This window comes from Epinephelus lanceolatus, chromosome 4, assembly GCF_041903045.1.
Source record: "Epinephelus lanceolatus isolate andai-2023 chromosome 4, ASM4190304v1, whole genome shotgun sequence".
Lineage (NCBI taxonomy): Eukaryota > Metazoa > Chordata > Actinopteri > Perciformes > Serranidae > Epinephelus > Epinephelus lanceolatus.
Window position 1 is genome coordinate 14,004,948 of NC_135737.1, and position 22,317 is coordinate 14,027,264.

At 40.2% G+C, this 22,317-nt stretch overlaps 2 protein-coding genes across 2 annotated transcripts; both read right to left on the reverse strand.

The window, feature by feature from the left end:
• Nucleotides 1–5,476: 5,476 nt before the first annotated feature.
• LOC117259370 (cytochrome P450 2G1-like) lies at nt 5,477–11,909 on the reverse strand. Its single transcript, XM_033630659.2, has 9 exons — nt 11,677–11,909; nt 11,331–11,493; nt 11,062–11,211; nt 9,375–9,535; nt 9,063–9,239; nt 8,653–8,794; nt 6,527–6,714; nt 6,304–6,445; nt 5,477–6,089 (listed from the first exon to the last, which is right to left on the reverse strand). Exons 1-9 carry the CDS (start codon nt 11,848–11,850, stop codon nt 5,908–5,910), a joined length of 1,479 nt encoding a protein of 492 aa, XP_033486550.1. The 5' UTR covers nt 11,851–11,909; the 3' UTR covers nt 5,477–5,907.
• Nucleotides 11,910–15,436: 3,527 nt separating this feature from the next.
• Nucleotides 15,437–21,809, reverse strand: LOC117259483 (uncharacterized). The gene is made up of 5 exons (XM_033630837.2): nt 21,650–21,809; nt 18,609–18,867; nt 18,284–18,317; nt 17,908–18,094; nt 15,437–17,220 (listed from the first exon to the last, which is right to left on the reverse strand). The coding sequence occupies exons 1-5, from the start codon at nt 21,702–21,704 to the stop codon at nt 16,865–16,867; spliced, it is 891 nt and encodes a 296-aa protein (XP_033486728.2). The 5' UTR covers nt 21,705–21,809; the 3' UTR covers nt 15,437–16,864.
• Between the last annotated feature and the right edge of the window lie 508 nt (nt 21,810–22,317).

The window sequence follows — 22,317 nt, forward strand, 5'->3', positions numbered from 1 at the left end:
GGAAAAGGTGATGGAGATGAGTTACTCCCTTCATCTCCCATGTGCTAAAATGGAGAGGTCTTTTGTTAATTTCAAAATCCGGGTTGTGCCAAATTGGAGAGAGCAAGCAAGGTTCTATCGGAGAGTTTGTGATTTCTAGTGTTTTCCACCAGGCTGATAAGGTGGAAGCAATCATTGGGTTCTTAAAACAGTTATGACGTCTGAGTGTAGTGGTGATAAACGGGAGGTCAGAGAGTTTTATATTGTTGCAGTCCGCCTGTTCTAGTTCGAGCCAGGAGTTGTAGTCTTCGTTAGGATATAACTATTTCAATAGGTATTGTAGCTGGTTAGCTAAATAGTAATGTTTAAAGTTAGGAGCGTCCAATCCCCCTTCCAATTTGTTTTTCTGAAGGGTGCTTAGGCTAATTTTTGCTGTTTTGTTCTTTGAGTAGAATTTTATAATTGCAGAATCTAATGACAGGAACCATTTTGATGTGGGTGTGAATGGAATCATGGAAAAAAAATAGTTAATTTGGGGTAGAATTTTCATCTTAACTGTGGCTATTCGTCCCAGGAGGGAGATGGGAAGATTGTTCCAGCGCTTCAGGTCACCACAGATCTTATCTAGCAGCGGGCTAAAGTTCAGGTGGACCAGGTCTGATAGTTTGGGTGAAATATTTATGCCAAGATATCTTATGTTGCCCGCAGGGAGAGAAAATTTTTGGTCTGCAGGATTCCAAGAGTTCTCCGTTATTGGCATTATTGTCGATTTGGACCAGTTGATGGAGTAGTCCGAAAGTTTAGAAAAATGTGTTATGAGATTAAATACTTCATGTAAAGACGATTTCGGTTCTTGTAGATAAAGTAAAATGTCGTCGGCATATAGATTAATTTTATGCTCTGAATTGGCGGAATGGATACCTATGATCTTGCTGTTCTGACAGACTGCCATAGCCAATGGTTCGATGAATATTGCAAACAGTAGAGGCGAGAGTGGGCACCCTTGTCTGGTTCCTCTCTGCAAAATGAAGCTTTTAGATGTGATCCCGTTGGTGGTGACTGTGGCCTTAGGGGAATTGTATAAGGCTGATACCCACTGGATAAATGACTCTCCAAAGCCAAATCCACTCAGGGTGGCAAATAGGAAGGACCAGTTGACCTTGTCAAAGGCTTTTTCTGCATCAAGTGACAAAATAATTGCTTTTGTATTAACGCGTTGTGCTTTACTTATCAGATTAAGAACTCTTCTGACATTATTGCTTGAGTGTCTGCCATTAATGAAGCCCGTTTGATCATTATGAATTATTGATGCGATTATTTTCTCCAGTCTAGAAGCAAGTGCCTTTGAGATAATTTTGATATCACTGTTAATTAGTGATAGAGGACGGTAGCTAGAAGGAAGTGTGGGGTCTTTGTCTGGCTTTAGTAATAATTTGATTGCTGCTGTATTCATGTGAGGTCTTATACCTCCGTTCTTTTTGATCTCTGTCACTGTTCTGATGAAAAGTGGTGCTAATATTGTCCAGAAATGTTTTATAAATTCGGCAGGAAAGCCGTCTGGACCTGGAGCCTTACCTGTTGGCATTTTGTCTAATGCGCTCTGCAGGTCATTAATAGTCAGGGGGGCGTCTAACATATTTCTGTGTTCCGTGGATAACTGAGGTAAATTTAGGTTATCGAGAAAAGCCTGAATATCTTCTGGGTTTGGATTGTTTACTGTTGAATATAAGTTATGGTAGAAAGAATAGAAAATCTGACTGATCTCCTGAGGAGATTGTGTATAATTTCCGGACGGCCCCTGGATTGTTGGTATCAGAGATTTTTCTTTATTGCGTTGGAGCTGATTAGCCAAAAACTTTCCTGATTTGTTGCTGTGTTCAAAATTATTATATCTTAGTTGTTGTATGATAAATTCAGTTTTCTTTGATAGAATATTGTCCAGTTGCGATTTTGTACACTGTAATTGGGTCCATACTTGATCACTTGGATTGTTTGCATATTCCTGTGTTAGTTGTTTAATTTTTTCCTCAATGTTTTTTTCTGCTTGCAATTTCTTTTTCTTCTTGTAGGAGGAGTATGATATAATTTTTCCTCTGATTACTGCCTTCCCAGTTTCCCATATTAAAGATGGAGATAAAGTTGGAGAGTCATTGTCTTCAAGAAAGTTTGCCCACTCCCGTCTCACCATTTTGTCAAAGTCTGGGTCTTTGAGTAAAGAGATATTAAAGCGCCATGTTGGGGGCCGTTTATGGATGGTTTCTATTTGCAGATTGAGTGATATTGGTGCATGGTCGCTGATAATGATCGGGTGTATTTTTGTGGTAATTTTTTGTGAGATGGAGTTATTTAAGAGAAAAAAGTCAATTCTTGAAAATGAGCGATGCACAGGAGAGAAGAAAGTATATTCCCTCTTCGATGGGTATTTGAGTCTCCAGCCATCGCCAAGCCCAAAATCATCCATGTATTCCTGTATTACCTTAGCCGATTGTGATTGCTTTGTGTGTACTGAGTTGCTAGATCGGTCTAATGAAGCATTTAGGACTGTGTTAAAGTCTCCTCCAATTATAGTTGTCGAGCTGTCTGATAGGTTAGATAGTAAAGAGAAGATTGTGTGAAAGAAGGCTGGATCATCATTATTAGGGGCATACAGATTAACGATTGTATATAATTTGTTAAAGATTGTTGCCTGAACAATGATGTAGCGGCCTTCTGGGTCTGTTACCGTGCTGTTTAATAAAGTAAATGGTAGTCTCTTGTGGACCATGATAGAGACACCTCTTTGTCTGTTGTTATAGCAGGATAAAAAAATTTGACTAAAATTTGGATCTTTAAGAGATTTTTCTTCTGACTTTAGCAAGTGGGTTTCTTGTAGGAGAAAAATATCTGTTTTCAATCTTGTGACAAAGTGAAGTGAAGTGTTTTTCAAAAAATTCAAAATGGCGGAAAATCTATAAAACCAGAAGTTATGGGTTCTTGAGGCAAATTTGTTCATCATGAGGAGAGGCATCTCTGTGCAAAGTTTCATGTCTCTATGACATATGGGGCATGAGATATGCCCATTCAAAGTTTGCACTTTCAAATGGTTGCTATAGCGCCCCCCTTTGGCCAATTGATGTAATATTGCTTCATTTGCATCCTCCCATGACCCTCTACCACTGTGCCAAATTTCACATGGATTGACCAAGTCAGTGAGGAGAAAAACATGGAACAGACACACCCACGCACACACTCACAGAGTTTTTGTCATTATATAGTAAGATTTATTTATTTATGCCATTTTGTGTGTACTACTAACAACAACAAAACAAAAACATATTCTGCTAAAGTTTTTGTACCCAGTGTGCATTCAGCATCTTTACACATCCTATAAACTCCACATGATAAATCAGCCACAGGATGTAAACCCCAGTCTCTTGTGTGAAAATCCTGCACTTGACCTATTCATCCACCACATCTTACTCCCATCACAGACTGTAACTGTTTATACTATGTTCAGAGTTGGTTATAACGCGTTACAAAGTACTTTGATTACTTTTTGCAGTAACAAGTAACCTAACGCGTTAGTTTGTTGTTTGAGTAATCAAATACTTAAGTACATTTTCAAACAAGACATCAGTTACTTCCGTTACTTTTAGAACGCTGGTCCTTCAGCTCCGAAACAGCAACGACTGTCGTTTGGTTCTAATAACGGAGATAACATTAAACCTATCAGTCTGAAAGAAGCCACGGAGCTTGTGATTCGCTACGTGGTCGGAGAAATGCTGCCCTTGTCTATGGTGGAGTCTAAATAGGTGGAGTAGGACTCGCTGACAGACATATTTCAGACTCAGGACTTGCATTATGCCTGGTACACGTTACACGCTGGTACTTACCAATTATCCCCGGTCGTCTTTCACGGTGTGTGTGATGTCATCGGGTTATTCTTGTGCTATTTTTATTACTTTCACTATTATTTGAGTCACTGCCAGAACTGTGTCTGTTCATGTGCCAGCCGACATGTTGTTGTAGTCACCTAAAAGCGTCAGCAGATGGCAGGAGCTACATTTGAAGTGCCATAAGTAAACTGTCAAGCTACTGTATCTTCCACAGGAAGTTCTGACAAATGTTTCAGAATAAAAGCCTATTTAGAAAATGGAGGGATTCTCTCAGCCGAGGTTATAAGGGGCTTTTAATTTGAAACAAGTGTTGAGTTTGAAATGACGGTGCAATATGTTAACTTTACATAGACAACGGAGGGTATAAAAAGTAAATCTATAAAAACACACAGAGGGATTAATAAATAACAGACTGTCTATAATGTAGTTTGTTTCAAATGAAGCTGGGAGCCTCTGCAGTTGTGGTGAGTAAAAGCCCGGCCGCTATTTGTTAATTTTATTACTTTATGTCCGACCGTGAGGATGTACCATTGTTTGCTAGCTTGATGCTAATGACAGTAACGTTAACTCAGCGGGTTGACAAAGTGCCTCTGCTGTTTCACACCATCATTTCCCCCTTTTACTCTGTGTGGTAACATCCCTAGAGGAAATATTAAAAATGCTGGGGTGTTGTTGTCATACAGTTGTCTACGGCAGCAGATCGTTCTGTGTTTCTACTGGTCAAAGTGACGGCTGTGATGGGAGAATTGGATCTCAGTGAAGGGCAAGTGGTCCATAACTTTAATTTTTGGAGACAAAAAATGTAGGCTTAGCGCCCTGTGGTCCATTGCCCAATAGGAAACATAGAATACTCAAAAGTATTTTAAAAGTGCTTGAGTTACTTTTCTCAGGGAGTAACGTTGGAAGTACTTTTAAAGTAATTGAGTTACTTTACTCAGGGAGTAACGCAGTAAAGTAACTGGTTACTTTTTTAAAAGTAACGCAGTAACGTACTTTGATTACTTTTAAAGCAACCCTTACCCAACACTGACTATGTCACTTGATTTTCTGGCAGTACATTTGTGATTTTTTTTCTCTCGTAAATTTACCACTTACCACTGCCCTAATCCTAACGGCTCTCGTCCTTGAAGCGTCAGCATGATGAATACTACTGTAGCCCATCACTTAACGCAGTGGGATCCATAGTAACACATCATAGGGAGGGGTGTAAATAGCCGAATACCTGCAGTGTGACTATTCTCGTCTGGGTGCAGATACATACTCCAAAATTTTTTATCATGATACTGTTTTGAGCACCCAGCTCCCAGTGAAAGCAATCTAGAAGAAATGAGAAAAATACTCAGTCATTCACAATCTATGCTATAATGCTAACAGTTAATATCATATTAAAGGATGAAATATTTGTCTCAATTAGGGACATTTTCTTGAAATGCAGTTGTTGAGTGTCCTTTTGCTAAAATTAGAATATTGAAACAGAGAGCTTTAACAGTGACAATTCATTTGATGATTGAAGACCTTGGTATTAACAGTCACTATTACAATTTCCCACCAAACTTAGACTTATAAATATATAGGTCAAAGATATGAAATGACATTTGTCAAATAAAAAGAGTCTGAAATGATTTATTTTCAAGTGTTTTTCAACATTTTAATTTTCACAAGTGGGCAGCTCTTCTTCCAATCAAACTCAATATTATTTAAAATATATTTTTGTTAAAAAGAATAGAATTTCTTGTTATAAAGAAAACATGTTCACAATTAACACAGGAACCAAGAACTGATTCATACAAATATATACAAAATGAAAAATATATGGAAAAAGACAACCAAAGCAAAAGATAGGACAATTTATAATTATGCCTGGAGATAAACTGTTGCTTAAATTTTGAGTTTGATGAGACTCCCTGTGTTATCAGTCAGGTATCAGCAAACAGCAACTGTACACAAACACTGCTGTGTCAAAATGAAGCAATGTGTGTTGTAGACGTGTCCTTGTGAGTGACTCAGAATGCTTTAAGCGACGATAGAAGGAGTCTGAGCGTTTCTCCTGTTCTCACCGTGGTGTGGCAATGATCTGGTACCTGCGAGGCAAATTGGCAAAGCCGCTGTACTCAGGAATGAGGTTAATACTGTCGGGGCCTTTGGTGCAGGAAAGGGTGAAATTTTGCAGCAGTGACACCAGGAAGATAAAAAGCTCCATACGAGCCAGAGACTCGCCAACACAGGCTCTCTTCCCTGTGGAGAGACACAATCACAAACACAACACTGTAAATAAAAAAAATATATTGCTTGTGATTGAAGAGGGGCAATGAGTAAGACATATAAAATGACCCATCAGTCATGGACAAACCACATGCACAAACAGGACTACCAAATAAAATATTATTAATATGAGGTTTGTAAATATTCACATTAACTGATGATGTACAAACTGAGGGCGGTGTTTTACCTGCAGCAAATGGCAGGAAAGCAGGATTTTTCTTGAAGTTGCCATTTTGGTCCAAGAAGTGCTCGGGGTTAAAGGACCAGGGAGTCGCCCATTGCTTTTCCTCTTTCAGCACAGAGTGCAACAAGGGAATAATCACAGTGTCCTATTGAGGTGTTAGATATGATGTTAGTGTAATACTCCATCTTTTATCTCATAAATATGATACCTTTGAGATCAATATTACCTTGGGAATTGTGTAACCCCTGAAAGAGATGTCGTGGAGTGCGTAGTGAGGGAGGCTGAAAGGAACAATGTCCAGAAAACGCTGCACCTCGTGGATGACTGCATCTGTGAAAGGGAGGGACTTCCTGTTCTCCATGCTTGGGCAAAGGCCTTTTGTGATCACAGTGTCAATCTCCTGCTGCATTTTCTCTGTACAGGACGACAAAACATGTTATTAGGCAGGTAGAGGATTATTCAGTTCTTTTTTTTTTCCTTTTTTTAATTTAATTTTCTATTTTTAATATAACGGCACATTCACAGATGCAAATGTGCCTTTCCCAGGATAGCAAAGACATGACCACCCTACTCTGCCTCACTCTGCCTCTGACTGGCCTACCCTGACATTCTTGACATTCTGCAGACACACTCCTCATCCTACCATCATCATTACATTACTACTCTTGCACATATATATATATATATATATATATATATATATATATATATTTAAGCAATATCACACGAGAGGGAGTGATGCTGTACTGTGATATCGTCACACAGCCGTGACGATATCACAGTACAACAACACGAGCTCGAGTGTGATATTGCTTTTATACAACAGTTCAACAGTTAAATAAGCAAGGCTGATTAAGAAATGTTGAAAAAATGAGGACAAAATAGATAATTTAAGTATTTTATTTGTCTTCCGCCAACAAAAATGGTTCCCTCAGGACTCCGCTGTCACCGTTGCTATGTAACGCAGACATGGTGTGCCAGGCACTTACTCTTTATACACATTTATCTGCACATTTCCATTAATTGTGCAGCCGGTGAAATAAGTCTCTGGTGACTGCATGGTGGACTGTCGCTTCACAGGCACAGCCGACTGCCTTCTGATCTGACAGTATGTTGCTTTTCTCCAAGTCACTGAGCTCCGCTGATGAAACACTGACAAACCTGGATGTGTGCTCAGATGGATTCAGCTTCTCCTCTCCCTCATCTTCCTCTGCTGACCATTCATAGTTCAATTCAAAACTTATTTTAGGAAATAAATCCATATTTTTGGCTGTTTGACAGTGGATGAATTAATTAGCCTACAACGCAACTGCTGACCTAACTGACACTAACCGTCAGTTTTGATTTGATTGTTGATTGCAATCAGCTGTGAGGCAGAGTGATACATACAGAGTGAAATAACTGTGATGTTGTACTCCAATATCGTCACGGTTTTACTGTCTCTCAACCAATCAGATTGCAGGGCCGGAACTAACTGTTGTATAAATATATATATATATATATATATATATTACCCCAATTACACTGTAAACTCTAACAACCCCCAGACAATAAATTGCATATTGATATTCATGTACAAGTGTACACTTTAAAAACAGAATAACTTTACATATCTACGTATTCTTATATTTACATTTATTTTTTTCATCTTCTATTCTACATTTTCTTAATATCAGTCTATTTTTTATATGTCTTGATATTTTTGCACTGTGTTTAATGTTATGCACCAAATCATCAAGTTAATTTCCTTGTAAATGCAAAGTCACATCCATCCATTTTCAAACCACTTATCCTCTTGAGGGTCCTGGGGGGACTGAAGCCAGCTGACATTGAGAGGCAGGGTACACCCTGGACAGGTCGCCAGACTATCGCAGGGCTGACGCATAGAGACAGACAACCATTCACACCTATGGACAATTTAGAGTCACCAGTTAACCTAGTCCCCAACCTACATGTCTTTGGACTGTGGGAGGAAGCCGGAGTACCCGGAGAAAACCCACGCTGACACGGGGAGATCATGCAAACTCTGCACAGAAGGGCTCCCACACCCGACATCGAACCAGGAACCCTCTTGCTGTGAGGCGACAGTGCTAACCACCACACCACCGTGCCGCCCTGTTTCTCTTTCAACTTAACCCAACCCTAACCAGTCTCAGTCCTCTTGACTAAACCTAACCAACATTGCTATGAAGCCAATCAGCGGAAGAGTAGGACAGGTCATGCCTTCACCAACCTAAGAAACGCAAATTTGCTGCCCGAACATGGGACCCCACAAAAGGTTAGAATTATTCAGTTCTCAACCATAATAGAACTGGTCAAAATCAGATCGCTGTGTCAGGTCAGGGGACCTACCCTGTATGTTGGGATATTTGACCAGCACACCGAGGGCATATCTGATGGTGGTGCTGGTGGTTTCTGTTCCTGCCAGGAAGAGATTCATCACTGTAGCGACCAAGTTGTCATAGTTGAACTCAGTTGTGGGATTGTCCTTTTCCTGAGAGGACAAAGGAGTAAACATGTTTTAGGATGCAAAACCGTTTAAGATGCAAACACAGTGTAAGGAGTCGACAGTTCTGTCTGATGTCAGCAACATTTAATTAAATAATTTTATTTTAGAATTAGATCTGCCACAGCTACACAAAGGAAACCATCGTTAGCACCTGAGGTAATGTTAAGTGGTAACTTTAATGAACAGGTGAAACTCCAAGGTGAAAGTTGTGGTCTCAGGTTCCCTAAACAAAACAAATGAAATTTTGTCCAACCTGATTCATTCGGATGAGAAAGCAGTCAATATAGTCCCGCGGGGAGCTGGAGTCCAGTGTCTCTTTGTGCTCTTGGATCTTCATTTTGATAAACTCTCTCATCTCATCAACCTGGGCAAAAACAGTATGCTGGTTGCCAGGCAGATGCTCTAGGAGCCAGGGAAAGATGTTGTACATCTGTGGGTGGGAAGCACACAGCACACTGCAGCTCTGTCTCTCAATGAAAATACAGCATAAGGAAGCCATATGAAAACCAGACTTAAATAAACACTGATCTGTATTTGGAGGACCGTCAGCCTCCCACCTCCTTACCTGACCCCTAAAGCTGCTGTTGAACTTTAAAATCTCAGATATGATGTTGAGGAGGTATAGGAAGCTCTTGTCTTCATAACTGAAGCGTTCACCAAACACCAGGCAGCAGATCACATTGGACACAGTGCGGCTCAACAAGAACGTGGGGTCAAATGGTGTACCTGTAGGAGAAGAGGAAAACATATTAATCAGAAGGGGAAAAAATTATGTGAGTGACAAAAATCCACTGAGAACACACTTTACCTGCCATTCATATGTTTATTTAGACAGTTTCTTCAATCATAATCTTTTACGGTCAATAAAAAAGGTAAAAGCATTCAATAAGAGTACTATTTAAATTCACATTGATAAAATTGATCGCATCCAGTGAGACGATTTACCACTTATTTGTTCAAATATAAATGCAGTTTAAAATGTCCTATTTGGTAAATCAAGGCTGTGAGTGAAACTCCAGTGTTTTAGCAGGTTATGTAACATTCTGTGTTTACTTTGGACAAACTGCCATCAGACAGAGATAAGGATAAAAGAGGGCAGCTGAAGCAAGAGATATAAACACACCGAGCAATCTAACAAAGCTTCCACACTCTCTTTGCAGTTGTCAACTTTAGATCTACAGTATGCCTTGTGCAGTCATACATATTAATACAGACAATAATTAAATTTTTGCTAGAGGTGTTTATGACTGATAAGGTGTTTTTGCATAGGAATGTATTTCAGGTGGGATGCAGGGGACTTGTCACCCTCAATATTTAGAATATGCATTTGTCACCCTAATAAATTAATGTAAGCAAGAAAGGACTTTTATTTTGACAAAATTAAATATATTTACTCTAGGCTTGGGCAGTATCTATTTTTTTATACCTTAACACTTACCTGACATTTCACATGTGTATATACTGTAGTAGCTAGTATGTGTGTAAACGCTGAGTTGCTGCTTATCAAGTCACTGAAGTATGTATCTCATGGTCTAGCCTACAGTGCTGTGTTTCTTATATACAATAGCCTACTTAGACACATTTAGCTGAGTCCAAATACTTATGGCCCATAGAATAATAAACAGATAGGGAATAAGCTCAGAGGACGTCATCACAAGATAAAGTTATATGTGGCAATACTCCCAAACAGTAGTCCTCTAACATTTTCCCCACACCCTGGCAGTTGGCATGTTTTTTGGCTCAGTTGCCCATTCCACCAGTAGAGACTGATCTCTGGTGGCGCATGTTGTGCACTACACCACATTACCCCAATACAGCATTGGGGTACAGCCATATCGGTTTAATAGAAAGAGGAGTGTGTATATTTTTGATGGTACTGAAAATCATACATTCAGGATTTCTAAATACCTTGGTATGTCATAATACCTTGAAACTACCCAAGACTAATTTACCCCATACATTCATGCAGAAAAGGCACAAATTGGTGCATATAAATTCAACAGAATGCAGGAAATTTGCCCCCCACAATCAGTGTTGAAACAAAGCCTACGCCCCTTGCTTTCAGCGTATCTCAAATCCCAGATGTAATGCTGAATTTCTTGTTGGTCATATTTCATTGTGCTGTACTGGAACAGGACTTAAGCTGTGACTCAGCACAGTTCAAAGTAAATGTAATTTGACAGATTATGTAATAATCCCCTTTCACATCAACCCTGTGTGAAATATGTGCTCTTGCACAACTGAAAACACACCTTTGAATGTATCTATGCGGGCCCTCATGTGTTTGCTCTCCTCTTGGATCCACTCTTCCATCCCCTTGCGTCCCATCCCAAAGTCTCTCAGCGTGGTCAAAGTGAAACGTCGCAGCTGCCGCCAACGCTCTCCATTACTGATTCCCAAACCTGACAAAAGGAAATGTGTGCTTGTTTGTCATGTAGATACAGAGACATGCAGGCACGAAACAATTGAAAATCACTGATCCCTTGACAGAGGTGACAGATTTTCAAGTGTCTTGTGTTACCGTAGCCCTTGGTAGCCTTGAGCAGAAATGGCAGTGGTCCTCTGCCTTTGAAGTCGTCTGCTTGGTCCACCAGAGCCTCCTTCACTGCGTCATATCCCACCAATACAACTGTCCTCTGCCAGCCCAGGTGCAATGTCATCAGAGGGCCGTAGGTTTCACTGAGCTACAAAAAGACATGATTTATTAGGAAACATTGTGATGCAAATGTGATCTGTGCAAAAGTAAACGTGCAATCCAAAATCTAATTCTGTTCGACTGATTAAAGAGGAGAATATTCTTCTCAAATGACAGAGTACATTATTATACAGCCCTCAGTCAGTGTGAATAGTGCAAAATAAATTCTTACCTTGATGAAGCTTTTAAAAGGTGCATTTTTCTGCAGCTGTGGCAGGTTTCCTATGAGAGGAAGTGCAAAGGGTCCTGGAGGCAAACGATGCTTCCTACTGTTCTTGACACTAAACAACCACAGCAGAGCTAAAATGAGCCCTGCCAAAATCATTGATGCAGAAAACTCCATCATGCTCTTTACACCTTGTCTTCTTGACTCTGCGCTGGTCAACAGATCTCTACCCGCTTTTATCCTGTGAGTGGTGTTTATATCTGAATATGTTTATGTGTAACAGGTTGTTGGCAGGAGCACTGCATTAGGCCACAGGTGAACCATGTGACTAAACAGTTTATGTCAGTTCACCTTCACCTGATTAGTGTTTTTATTGACTAAAAGCCAGTGTGAAGCGAGGCTGTCAAAGCTAATATCTCATTTGTCATGTCATTCACTTCTTCTCTCCAACTGACAGGAATGAACATGCACTTTTAGCACTTCTTTTACTAAATGTTTCAAAGTTCGTTTAAAAAAAAACAGAAAATCATTAACTTTGGAGTATTGTTATCATGCTGAAACTGTTTAAAAAATGAGAAACCTGCAGCCCAGTCGCCTGAAGAAAATGATATTGTACACTTCTGCAAATCATGAATACATTAATATTTGCACATTTCATATGTATCATATCAACATTTCTAAAGGGACATAGTATATGAGCTGATTTTGTCATCAGGAGGTGGAGGGGATGGTGGATGGTGTGACACCAAGGCGAGATGGCTGCCAAGCTGCAGACCACTGTTCCATACCAACAAACAACAAAACTTGTTGTTCTGTAATTGCTGCAGCCCCCAATAATGAATGATTTTTGGTGACCTGTCACTGTTTTTCCAGCAGGGATAGGGCCATGAAAAGTGGTTATTTTTTTAGCGAACCATTGATGTGTTTCCAATGGCTTTCTAGGCACTAAACCTGAGTGTTTTTTAGGGACATGTCGCTGTTTTTCCTGCAGCTTTATAGCCCCCAGAGGTGAGTGTTTTTTAGCAAGCCATGCCTCTTTTTACAGCTGCTTTTTAGCCCCCAAACATGGGTGTTTTGTAGCAACCCCTTGTTGTTTTTCCAGCTGGGATAGTACCAAGAAAAGTGCTTGTTTTCTCCTGTAACATTGCTGCGTTTCCTGCCAAGGATTGTGCCCCCAAAACTGGGTATTTTAAGCCAAAACATTATCTTTTCCTACCCATAACCAAGTGGTTTCTGTGGCTGAACATAGCCACATGTTAACCACAGGGTTGTGGAAATGTAAAGTTTCAATATGCGCCACATAAAAACATGCAAATGTAATGTGTCTGTGGTTTGGGTTGAACCTGTACTGTCAACAGGAGGCCAGTAGTCATGACTGGAATAACATGCTGGGGGGACAAAAACTAGCAGATGGGCCCCTGTTGATCTTTGTTTTCACCAAAAGATTGATTGAAGTAATGCGAAGAGTAGAAATACAATATGCATCTGCACAGTAGTAGTTACAATCACTGTGGTCTAAAAACAATAAACTCTGAGGCTCATTGCCATTGACAATAAAAAACACAGCACAAAATCATAACAGCAGCCACATACATACAGTGGCAAAGTGCAAATACTCATTACTGAAATAATCTTTTTTATTAGCCTAAATTACCATGCACGCTGCACTCAAATAAAAGTGTAATTCAGCATAACATACTGTGTGTTGTATCTTAGTAAATGAAGCCTATGAGTCGAGCGTCAGCATGTCAAACAGTTATGTAACATGTTCTATGTTTATTTTGCATCATTAGAAAGAGGTGAGGATTAAAGGATGTGGCTGAAGAGAGAGAGATAAACGCGGCAACCAGTCCCACAAAGCTTTCACACTATCATTCATCTTGTTTATTCTGTAAATTAATCTGTAAAATCTGATTTGGTCAAAATTCTGATCTTCTTTTTGTCTGGCTGCTCCTCTTAGCATCTATTGTGTGTGTCAAAATTTTAATGCCAAAGATACTGTTTTGTTTGGTCCCGTTTAGGTTGCTAAATGTGAAAACACACCTTTGACTGTGTTAAATCTTCTACATTCGCTCTCCTATCCTGTTGCATCCATCCCATAATCTGTGAGCGTTGTCAGTGTTTAATGTCCATTACTGATCCCCAAACCTAACAATATGGAGAAAAATTATTGTTTTATTAATTTACACAGTGGCCAGGTCAACAGAGCAGCAGCAAATAGAAGACAGACTCTGTAAAACTTAAAACACAGCTTTATAATAAATGAGATATGAAGAGAGTAATCAAATGCGATCAAAAGCATAAACTATAACAGCAGCCCAAATGAACATGAATAAAAACCTAAACATTGCTCTGTTTGCAGCTACCAAAAGCTGGTATTGTGCTTTTTCTGCCTAAACACAGCCGCACGATAACCACAGCTTTTTTAAATTTAAAAAAAAAGGTAAAGTTTCAACATATCCGTCACGTGATAATGTACAAATATAACGTATCCATGGTTTGCAGAGACATACAAGGCCAACATTTTATTCTGCCAATTGGGTTGACACTCAAAAAGCTACATGCAAGACACTGTAAAGGAATCACTGTTTTCATTGATAAGAGATTTGAATGCACCCTTTGTTTGTTCTTGGTAAATTTGAGTTAAGTCTGTTTTTGCACTCTGCCACTGAAGTTATCTGCCTGCTGCACCAGGGGCTCCTTCACTGAATAATGATCCACTGCCAGCCCAGTTACAGTATCATCACAGGCCTCGAAATTTCACTGAGCTGGACCAAGATGTGATTTATCAGACTGCAACATTCACGATTATACAAACTAAAAGAATTAAACTGATTAATTGCCGAACTTTGACAGATTTCATATGTGTGTGGGTTTTCATGCTAAATAGCCACAGCAAAGCTAAGACCAGCACTGCCAACATCACAGTTAATTGAAAATCCCATAACATTCTCTGCACTTTGTATTCTCGTCATCTCCTTGTTGGTCTCTCATACTGAATTACTTTCTGCCAGTCTCTAGTTTTGTGTTTAAAGCTCTTAAAACTCAATTTTAACTCTTAAACTTTAAAGACAGAGCTGCAACACCATTTACTTTAACCTGTGCCTTAGTAGTGCATGTTGTCAAACACATTTGTATCTACTGTATATTTAACTATAATTACCAACCCACACAACTTGCTCCTTTCAGAGGCTGTTTGGCCTGGTTGGCAGTCATGCCAATATTATGCAACAAGGCTTTGATGTATTGCACAACATTCATGATATGATAAACATAGTGATATGTGTGGAAAGATAAACTAAAGATTATCAAAAACTACTTCTAAGCAGTTATATTTATATTTTGATGGGAAGTATTCTCCAGGATGTCAATGATTTATATTTATCTGTGTGTAAAATAACAATTTCTCTTCATTTATGGCATCATGATCACTGTGTCAGTCAAGTCCTTCTTGTATGTGACAAAAGAAGGTTTTTCTGGATGTTCATCGCCGCACATGAAGCCCATTCGGGTGTAAAAACTGAGAGCGCACACAAGCTCGTATACAACTCCAAATCCAACACATGAGCTATAAACCCATGAGATTATTTTTTTACTGTTCGACAAAATCCCACATAAGCACACATGGCTGTTCAGGCTCTGCATATCCCCCTCTTGTGCAAATCTGCTCCATCATCCCTCCTCTCCAACCCTTGGCCTGCTGTCTGCACTGCGGCTCCATGCCAGCCAGCAAACAGCAGATGGATGTAGAGAGAAAGACGCACGGTCATGGTGACAGCAGGATTTATTTAGAGTTCGCCTTTGGACTGCATTTCATGTGAGATACTGGTTTGTGCAGATGGTGGGTAATGGGGGTGGTTTCTAAAAGCAGGGCAAAAGGAACCAAGCAAAGTGCCAAGAATATGGATAAATATTCACAGAGGTCAAACCTTAAAAAAAAAATTATTAAATGAACAATGATGAGACCAACGGCAGAGAAACACAACTGCCCCACAAAATGGCAGGGCCATTGTTCAGATGGCCCAAAATTCTGTTTGGCCATTTCTCTTACAGCCTGTTATGCCAAAAGCAATTGCCCATTGCTCCCAAGTCCCTTTTCTCTGAAAATACACACTCCCTACAGTTGGACAACTCAATCGCCAGAAGCAATGTTTGCATTGTAAGTTTCTGTAAACCATGGCTACCTTACATTTTTTCAACAATACTGTGGTGAATGTGTGGTCAGGTTTAAGCACAAAAAACACTTGGTTATGGTTGGAAAATGATCATGTTTTGGCTTAAAACACCCACGTGTGGCGGCACAAGTCACTGTAAAAGCAGGGAAGGGTTGATGAAAAACACCTTGGTTCGGTGGCTCACATGCCACTGGGAAACACTGCAAAGGTTTGGAGAAAAAAAACAAGTGATCAGTAGCTCAAACACCACTGAGAAACTGCAAAGGGTTGGTAAAAAAAGACAGGGATCGGTGTCTCAAATGTTACTGTGAAATGCCGAAAGGTTCGGTTAAAACACTCACAATTGGTGGCTTGGACAACTGAGAAATGCTAACTGCAGAGAGTGTGTATTTTCTGAGAAACAGAACTGTGGATGCGACTTTTTTCAGGATTATGGGGCTTTGGAATTTTGGGCCGTCGGAATATTGGCATGGCACCAAATACAGCTGCACAAAAGAGACTTGGATTATACTACACAAGTTGTGTGTTTTGACATCATTTTGCTGCAGTTAAACGTCTGTCTTTGGATTCTTCATTCACCTTTAGGGCATGCAAGAAACAAAGTTTTCTTCATGAATTCAAGGTAACACTGGGTGAGTAACTGTTATACAAATAGTCATTTTGTGGGTAAAGTATTTCTTTAAAAGACTAAAATGTCCTCATAAACGTCAGTGTGGCTGTCTGGAACCTCCACACTGCTCACTGAGTTAACCTCAAGCCGTCCTGAGGCATGGAAAGACTGATACAACACAGACAGACAGTGTTCAGAGGAGTCACGATCATGAATGATTTACCTGAGGAGCATGGGCGTAAAGACAGGAAGAACACCTTCATTAATTTATAAATTAGACGCATAGATAACAAATGAGTGATTAATTAATTACAATGCCCTTATATCTTAAAGGAATACCAACACAGGGATTTCAATGAGAAGAAAAGGGTCTTTGAAACAGTTTCTCTCTCAGTCTTTCTAGTCAAAACTAAAACGCAAATCCTCCACAGTCAAATGCATCGAAGTCGGAGTCTCCTTCAAAGTCGAAGCTGTTGAAGTGAGGGGAGTCTACGTCCTGGCTGCAGGCATGGAAAGAGCCTCCTGCGGGGAGCTCAGAGAAGCCCCCTACGCCATGAGCGATCTCTGGGGCTCTGCTGGCAAGGGGAGAAGAAGGGGAGCAGGAGTTGAGGTAGCCCAGGGCAGAAGAGGCCGCTGCCCCTCCCATCAGCAGGCACACTGCCCGCACTGCCCGTGCATCGCTGCTGTTGCCATGGCGAAGACAATCAGACACACGATGAGGGGGGGCCACAGAAACACTGCGAAAAGGCCGTCGTGGTACACTGGCTGCAGAGGTAATGCGAAAAAATAATATCAACAATATGCATGTAGATAAGTTTTGAAGATTTTCACCTTTTTGCTCTTTATTTAAAGTAAATTAATTTCTGTCATTCCCCTGCCTTTAACATTTAAAGGACCAGTGTGTAGAATTTAGGAGGATATATTGGCTGAAATGCAATATAATATAAGAAGTATGTTTTCTTCAGTATATGATCCATAATGCAGCTTTAATGGGCTCTCTCCAACATTCAGAGCAATATTATAGCATCAAACCACTATTTGCTATGTAAAAAATATGGTGGAGTAACGGTATCATGTGCAGAGAATGAAGTCGAGCTACCTCTGTGTGTTGCAATCTTAGCTTCTCTGTGGTTTGTTGTGGTAAGGCAGTCTGGCCATGCGTGCGTGTCAGTGCATATGTGTATCCCACTGGCCAGCTTATCACCATCGCACTGCACTGCGCTCATACGACAGTTACAGCCAAATCTGGTTGGTGTCACCGCGCCCATCCTCTGTTTCCCCCTTATTAACACTGTTAGCTCTGTCAGCACTGTTGCTATTGTTTGGCGCTGTTAGCTGCTGGCTCAGCCACCTCCATGTTGAGAACAGTGTAGAGTCAAATCATCGCTCTGAATTTCGCATAGAGCCCCATGAAATTGTGAGTTACTACATCTGGTTGACCTGACAGCTGACCTTGGTTTTGGCCCCTGTCTCTGAATGAGCCTCCCCGTTCAGTGACTCGAGACAAAGGAGGGGTGCCCTCACAAAACCTCGGGGACCCAGGGTCTTTATCACTGGAGGAGTCAGGCAGGGGGTCTCTGTCGGTGATACAGGGAGTGATGCTGCACTGTCTCTGAATGGTCAGGGGTGACATAACACCCTAGGAAATGAGACATGCAGGGTTATTATGTCACAGAGATACACTGTGTAACAGCAACACCATGTTATTAAAACAGCCAACAGATATTATTAGAAACTTATGTATGAACACAATTTTAGGTGAAGACATGAGGACAAGGTTGAATGAAGCAACAGCAGGACCAGACTCGAGCCAAAACTGCTGACTCACCTCTCTCACTTTCCTGATCAAATTCAGCCACAGACTGTAAAAGGTAAAATGACAAGTCATTTCATAGAACGAGATCCAGGCATGTAGATTCTTATGCCAACAACGGAAAAAGTTCAGTATGATCTGTTAACCATCAGCAGTAAACATGAATGATAGTAAATGGGACAAAGGAGACCTAAATTCCAGCATGTGTGTGTGTCACTATGTGCAGTTAACATCTGATAATGAATGGGGCAAAGGACATGTTCGTGTGTGTGTGTGTGTGTGTGTGTGTGTGTGTGTGTGTGTTTGTGAGTGAGAGAGGGAGAGAGAGAGAGAGACGCACTTGCAGTCATCAGAATTGTCAGTGAGGAGCAGCAGGAATTTGTTTTGTGGCAGGATGAGGGCGAAGCAGCAGTCCCTCCTGCCCCCTGGAGGCAACTTAGGCAAGTCCAGGATTTCTCGTCCCTCTACAATCATCTCACAGTTGGTTTGTAGTGCAACCACCTGGTCTGGAGGGGACTCTGCATCTCGGCACACCAACAAACTTCCCTCCAGGGTCAGCACGATATACTTCTCCTTCCACTGTTTGAACATAAACCCCCCTGCAGCAAATAAAAGAAACAAGAGGGGCATGTTTACGGGGTAGAGTTAGTCTCCTTGGTTTTGCTTTTGTTAAAGTCAAATAGTGCAGTTATACTGGATGATTTATGGTGATACCGTAGATGAAAATAGATGGCGAAAATCTGGACAGAAGAAGTTAAAAAAAGTAGGACTAATAGTCCACTACTATGTTGGCAGCAGTGCCTGTGTATGCATGTGTATGAATCTGTGTAGCTCGACTTGACGGCCTGAACAAGCTTGAAGGCATCGCTTAATCAGAAACATTTTTATTTTGAACTCATAAAGAAAAGTTGGGGAATCACTAAAACTGTTTGGATTTGTCCTCCTGGAACCACAACCAATGTCATGGAAATCCATTCAGTAGTTGTTGAGATATTTCAGTCTGAAGTCCAATAACAGACCAACTTCTCATCCATAAAGCCGCGCTGTTAGCCTGGCTAAAAACGATCAATCATCTTTAAAATTCCTGCCAGTTTTGCATGTGCCTGCACTCTGTCAGCACAGTGAAGAGTTTGATTTTTTCAGTTGTATCTATTTGCTATCATTCATTTTTGTTTAGCATGAAAAACCTAAAATTTTGAAATGCTCAGTTCACTTTTGAGTCCTCCTTTAGTTGTCTATGTGTTGACTCAATTTTCTGAGGCTGTGCTTTGGACTGCACTCTATTAAATGATGGGGTTTTTTTTATTTAGTATTATGACCAAATCATTGATAACTATTGTGATCGAATAATATCACAAATCAAAAACACACAATACAACAACGACAGCGCCAACTGCTATCCTGATAAATGACGATAGAGCTGAATAGTCACATTTCGGTCAACAAAAATCAAACGTGGATACATTTCACAAATAAAGTACTTGCATGCACTGCAAAAGAGGAAATTCTCGGAGAAGAAATCAAGAAATCGTGTGAATGTCCATTAAGCATAACATTGCTTTACAAATGCAATTTTCATACTGTAGTTCTTTCATTTACCTGGACAGCATTTAAATTACAGGCTGTTCTAAACCTGACTATAACAGAATGCAATTGCGTGTGGCCTAAATTCTAAACTAACCACAGGCAGTAAACAACAGTGCACAGAGCAGCATGAAGGTGTGAAAGCATAATTTAAATAACTATACCTGAATCTCCTCGTCCTTGAAACCAGCCATTTAGGGCAAGTCTCTACACAGTAGTGCACTGTTAGTCAACATATTTCATATTAAGGGTGCAAAATATGTGTATCTTTTAACAGGGACTTTTAACCCATAGAAACAACAGCCTCTGTGTTTGGAACATACTGTGAGTTTTCAGGACAGCACACACGATGCCGTTAGATTGTAAGTGTCCCAGACAGCCGCCTATTGTGTAATACTGATAATAGATGGAGAGCACATGTTGATGGACGAAGAAGATCTGCTCTATTTCTCCATACAGAGGATTAAAGATGAACAGGTGGATTTTGTGCGAGAGAGAGAGAGAGAGAGAGAGAGAGAGAGGGAGGTATGAATTTAGATGGGCTGCCTGTTATCAGACGCATCTACTGATTTACTAACACCTTTATAGATTTGACATCATAAAACATGAAAGTTTAATAGTATTAATAGAGTCCACTGTTAAGAGAGAAAGATCATAACAAATTTAATCTGAACTGCTGACAACACAGTATCTTCTGCCTCAGTCCAGATGACGCCACTATCAAATGAAATCAGTGGAGATATAAAACAGATGTAACATTAGCACAAAGACATGAGACACTGGCTGAGTCCTGAGCCTGACTTGGCTTTCAAAACCAACATCTCGTCATTCTGTAAAAACACATCTGGGAGCGATTATATCACACAAAGTGACTTTCAGATTGATATCACTCATGTTTAGAGTTGGTGTGTTGATCCTCTTCACTCATTGTTAAGTTTACAGCTATTCTTAGAGGAATAAACACCAAAAATGTATCACTCCTTGGGCAGAAAATATCACAAGTCCAACATACTCAATACAGTAAGTCTAAATTTGTCTAATAAATACTGTAAAGGTGTAATTTTGTCAACTAAAAGATCTGAGATCCTCCAAAAGTATAATCATTTGTTTTATTTTTGGCTTTCAATTACGTTTGAAGGACAGCTTTTTTGTTTTTCACCGTAATTTATGGCAATTTTAGATCAAAACTCTCTACGAAGACCAAATAATGACATCAGTTCTGATCATTCACAGTCTGCATATCCAGATTTTCGGATCTTCCTATAGGTGACATAGCCATACCAATTGTAATCTTATTTTTATTTTGTTGACATTCATCAAACATAAGAGAAAAATGAGGGTTACAGCCTCTAGTCTTGCCAGTGAGGTTCACCTGAACGTGTTCATAAGTGTTCATCAGTGTTCATCAGTGTTGTATGACTTAAGACTGTTTTTAATTTCTTTTTTTATTATTGTCTAACATTTTTAAATTTATAAAACACCTTGTAACTTTTTTTTTAAAAAAAAGCACTATATAAACAAAGTGTATTATTGTCATTTTTATTATTATTAAAAATGCCATCAGAGGGAAGAAGACAATATTTGCATAGTACCATTTTAAATTATACGTTATTTATTATTATCATTATTGTTTGTTTGCTAAGTTGTTGGAGAGGAGGGCATCAATTAACCTACATTTAATGCTGAAGTAAATACAGTAGAATGAGCACAAACAGGATCAGACAAAGAAATAAAGTCTGTCGCCCATTAATGAAGGCACGGAACTGCACACGGATAAAGGAATCAAAGCAGGCCTACCATATTTCCTGAGGAAGCCTCGATGAACGCCTGCTGTGCTCATGCCTGTGGTCATCACAGCAACAGGGACTAAATGAGAGACAGAGCATTTGATGTTGGAAAATAGGGTAAAAGAGAGAGAGAGAGGGAGAGAGAGGAAGACTAATCCCCACGATTTAGGCCTTCCTTCCTTAAACCCGTGCTGTTGTGAGTGGAATTGGAACCGTCCCTGCTTATGCACACATAAACATCACATGAGGCCAAATAATCACAACAGTGATGGATAAATCCCACCAGAAACATCCTATGATTCTCATGGCGGCCATCACCAGATGTCACGTTGGACGTTTCCCATACTGCTCGTCTCTCAGGAGCACAGATTTAAGCCTGTGTCTTGCACACAGCATATGGGTGATTCATAATAGCTCATCATTAAACTGTCATCAGACCTGTTTCCCAGTGTATCTCTCTGCCCTTGGACAGCTTCCTGAGTCAGGGCTTGGATCACCTCCCACTCAGCCAGATTAAAACAGAGGGATTATTATTCCTGCACAGCTGGAAGCCTGTTGCTGCTGTGCTGTGGATAGGCCCAACCAAGATTTTAATCTGGGCCAGACCTGGGGCACGACGCCCGTCCAAGCAACAGCCTCCTCATAAGTCAGAGCAGGATTTAACGCTTCTCATTGTCT

Bases quoted from the DNA above. Each gene is read 5' to 3' on its own strand.
- LOC117259370 (XM_033630659.2), bottom strand. From the start codon at position 11,850: ATGATGGAGTTTTCTGCATCAATGATTTTGGCAGGGCTCATTTTAGCT. The intron at 6,446-6,526 runs GTAATATTGATC...ACACCTCAATAG, and splicing joins GGGGTTACACAATTCCCAAG to GACACTGTGATTATTCCCTT. The intron at 6,090-6,303 runs GTAAAACACCGC...GTCTCTCCACAG, and splicing joins TTTCCTGCCATTTGCTGCAG to GGAAGAGAGCCTGTGTTGGC.
- LOC117259483 (XM_033630837.2), bottom strand. From the start codon at position 21,704: ATGACCACAGGCATGAGCACAGCAGGCGTTCATCGAGGCTTCCTCAGG. The intron at 18,868-21,649 runs GTAGGCCTGCTT...TATTTGCTGCAG, and splicing joins AGGCTTCCTCAGGAAATATG to GGGGGTTTATGTTCAAACAG. The intron at 17,221-17,907 runs GTCAGCTGTCAG...TTACCTCTGCAG, and splicing joins AGACAGGGGCCAAAACCAAG to CCAGTGTACCACGACGGCCT.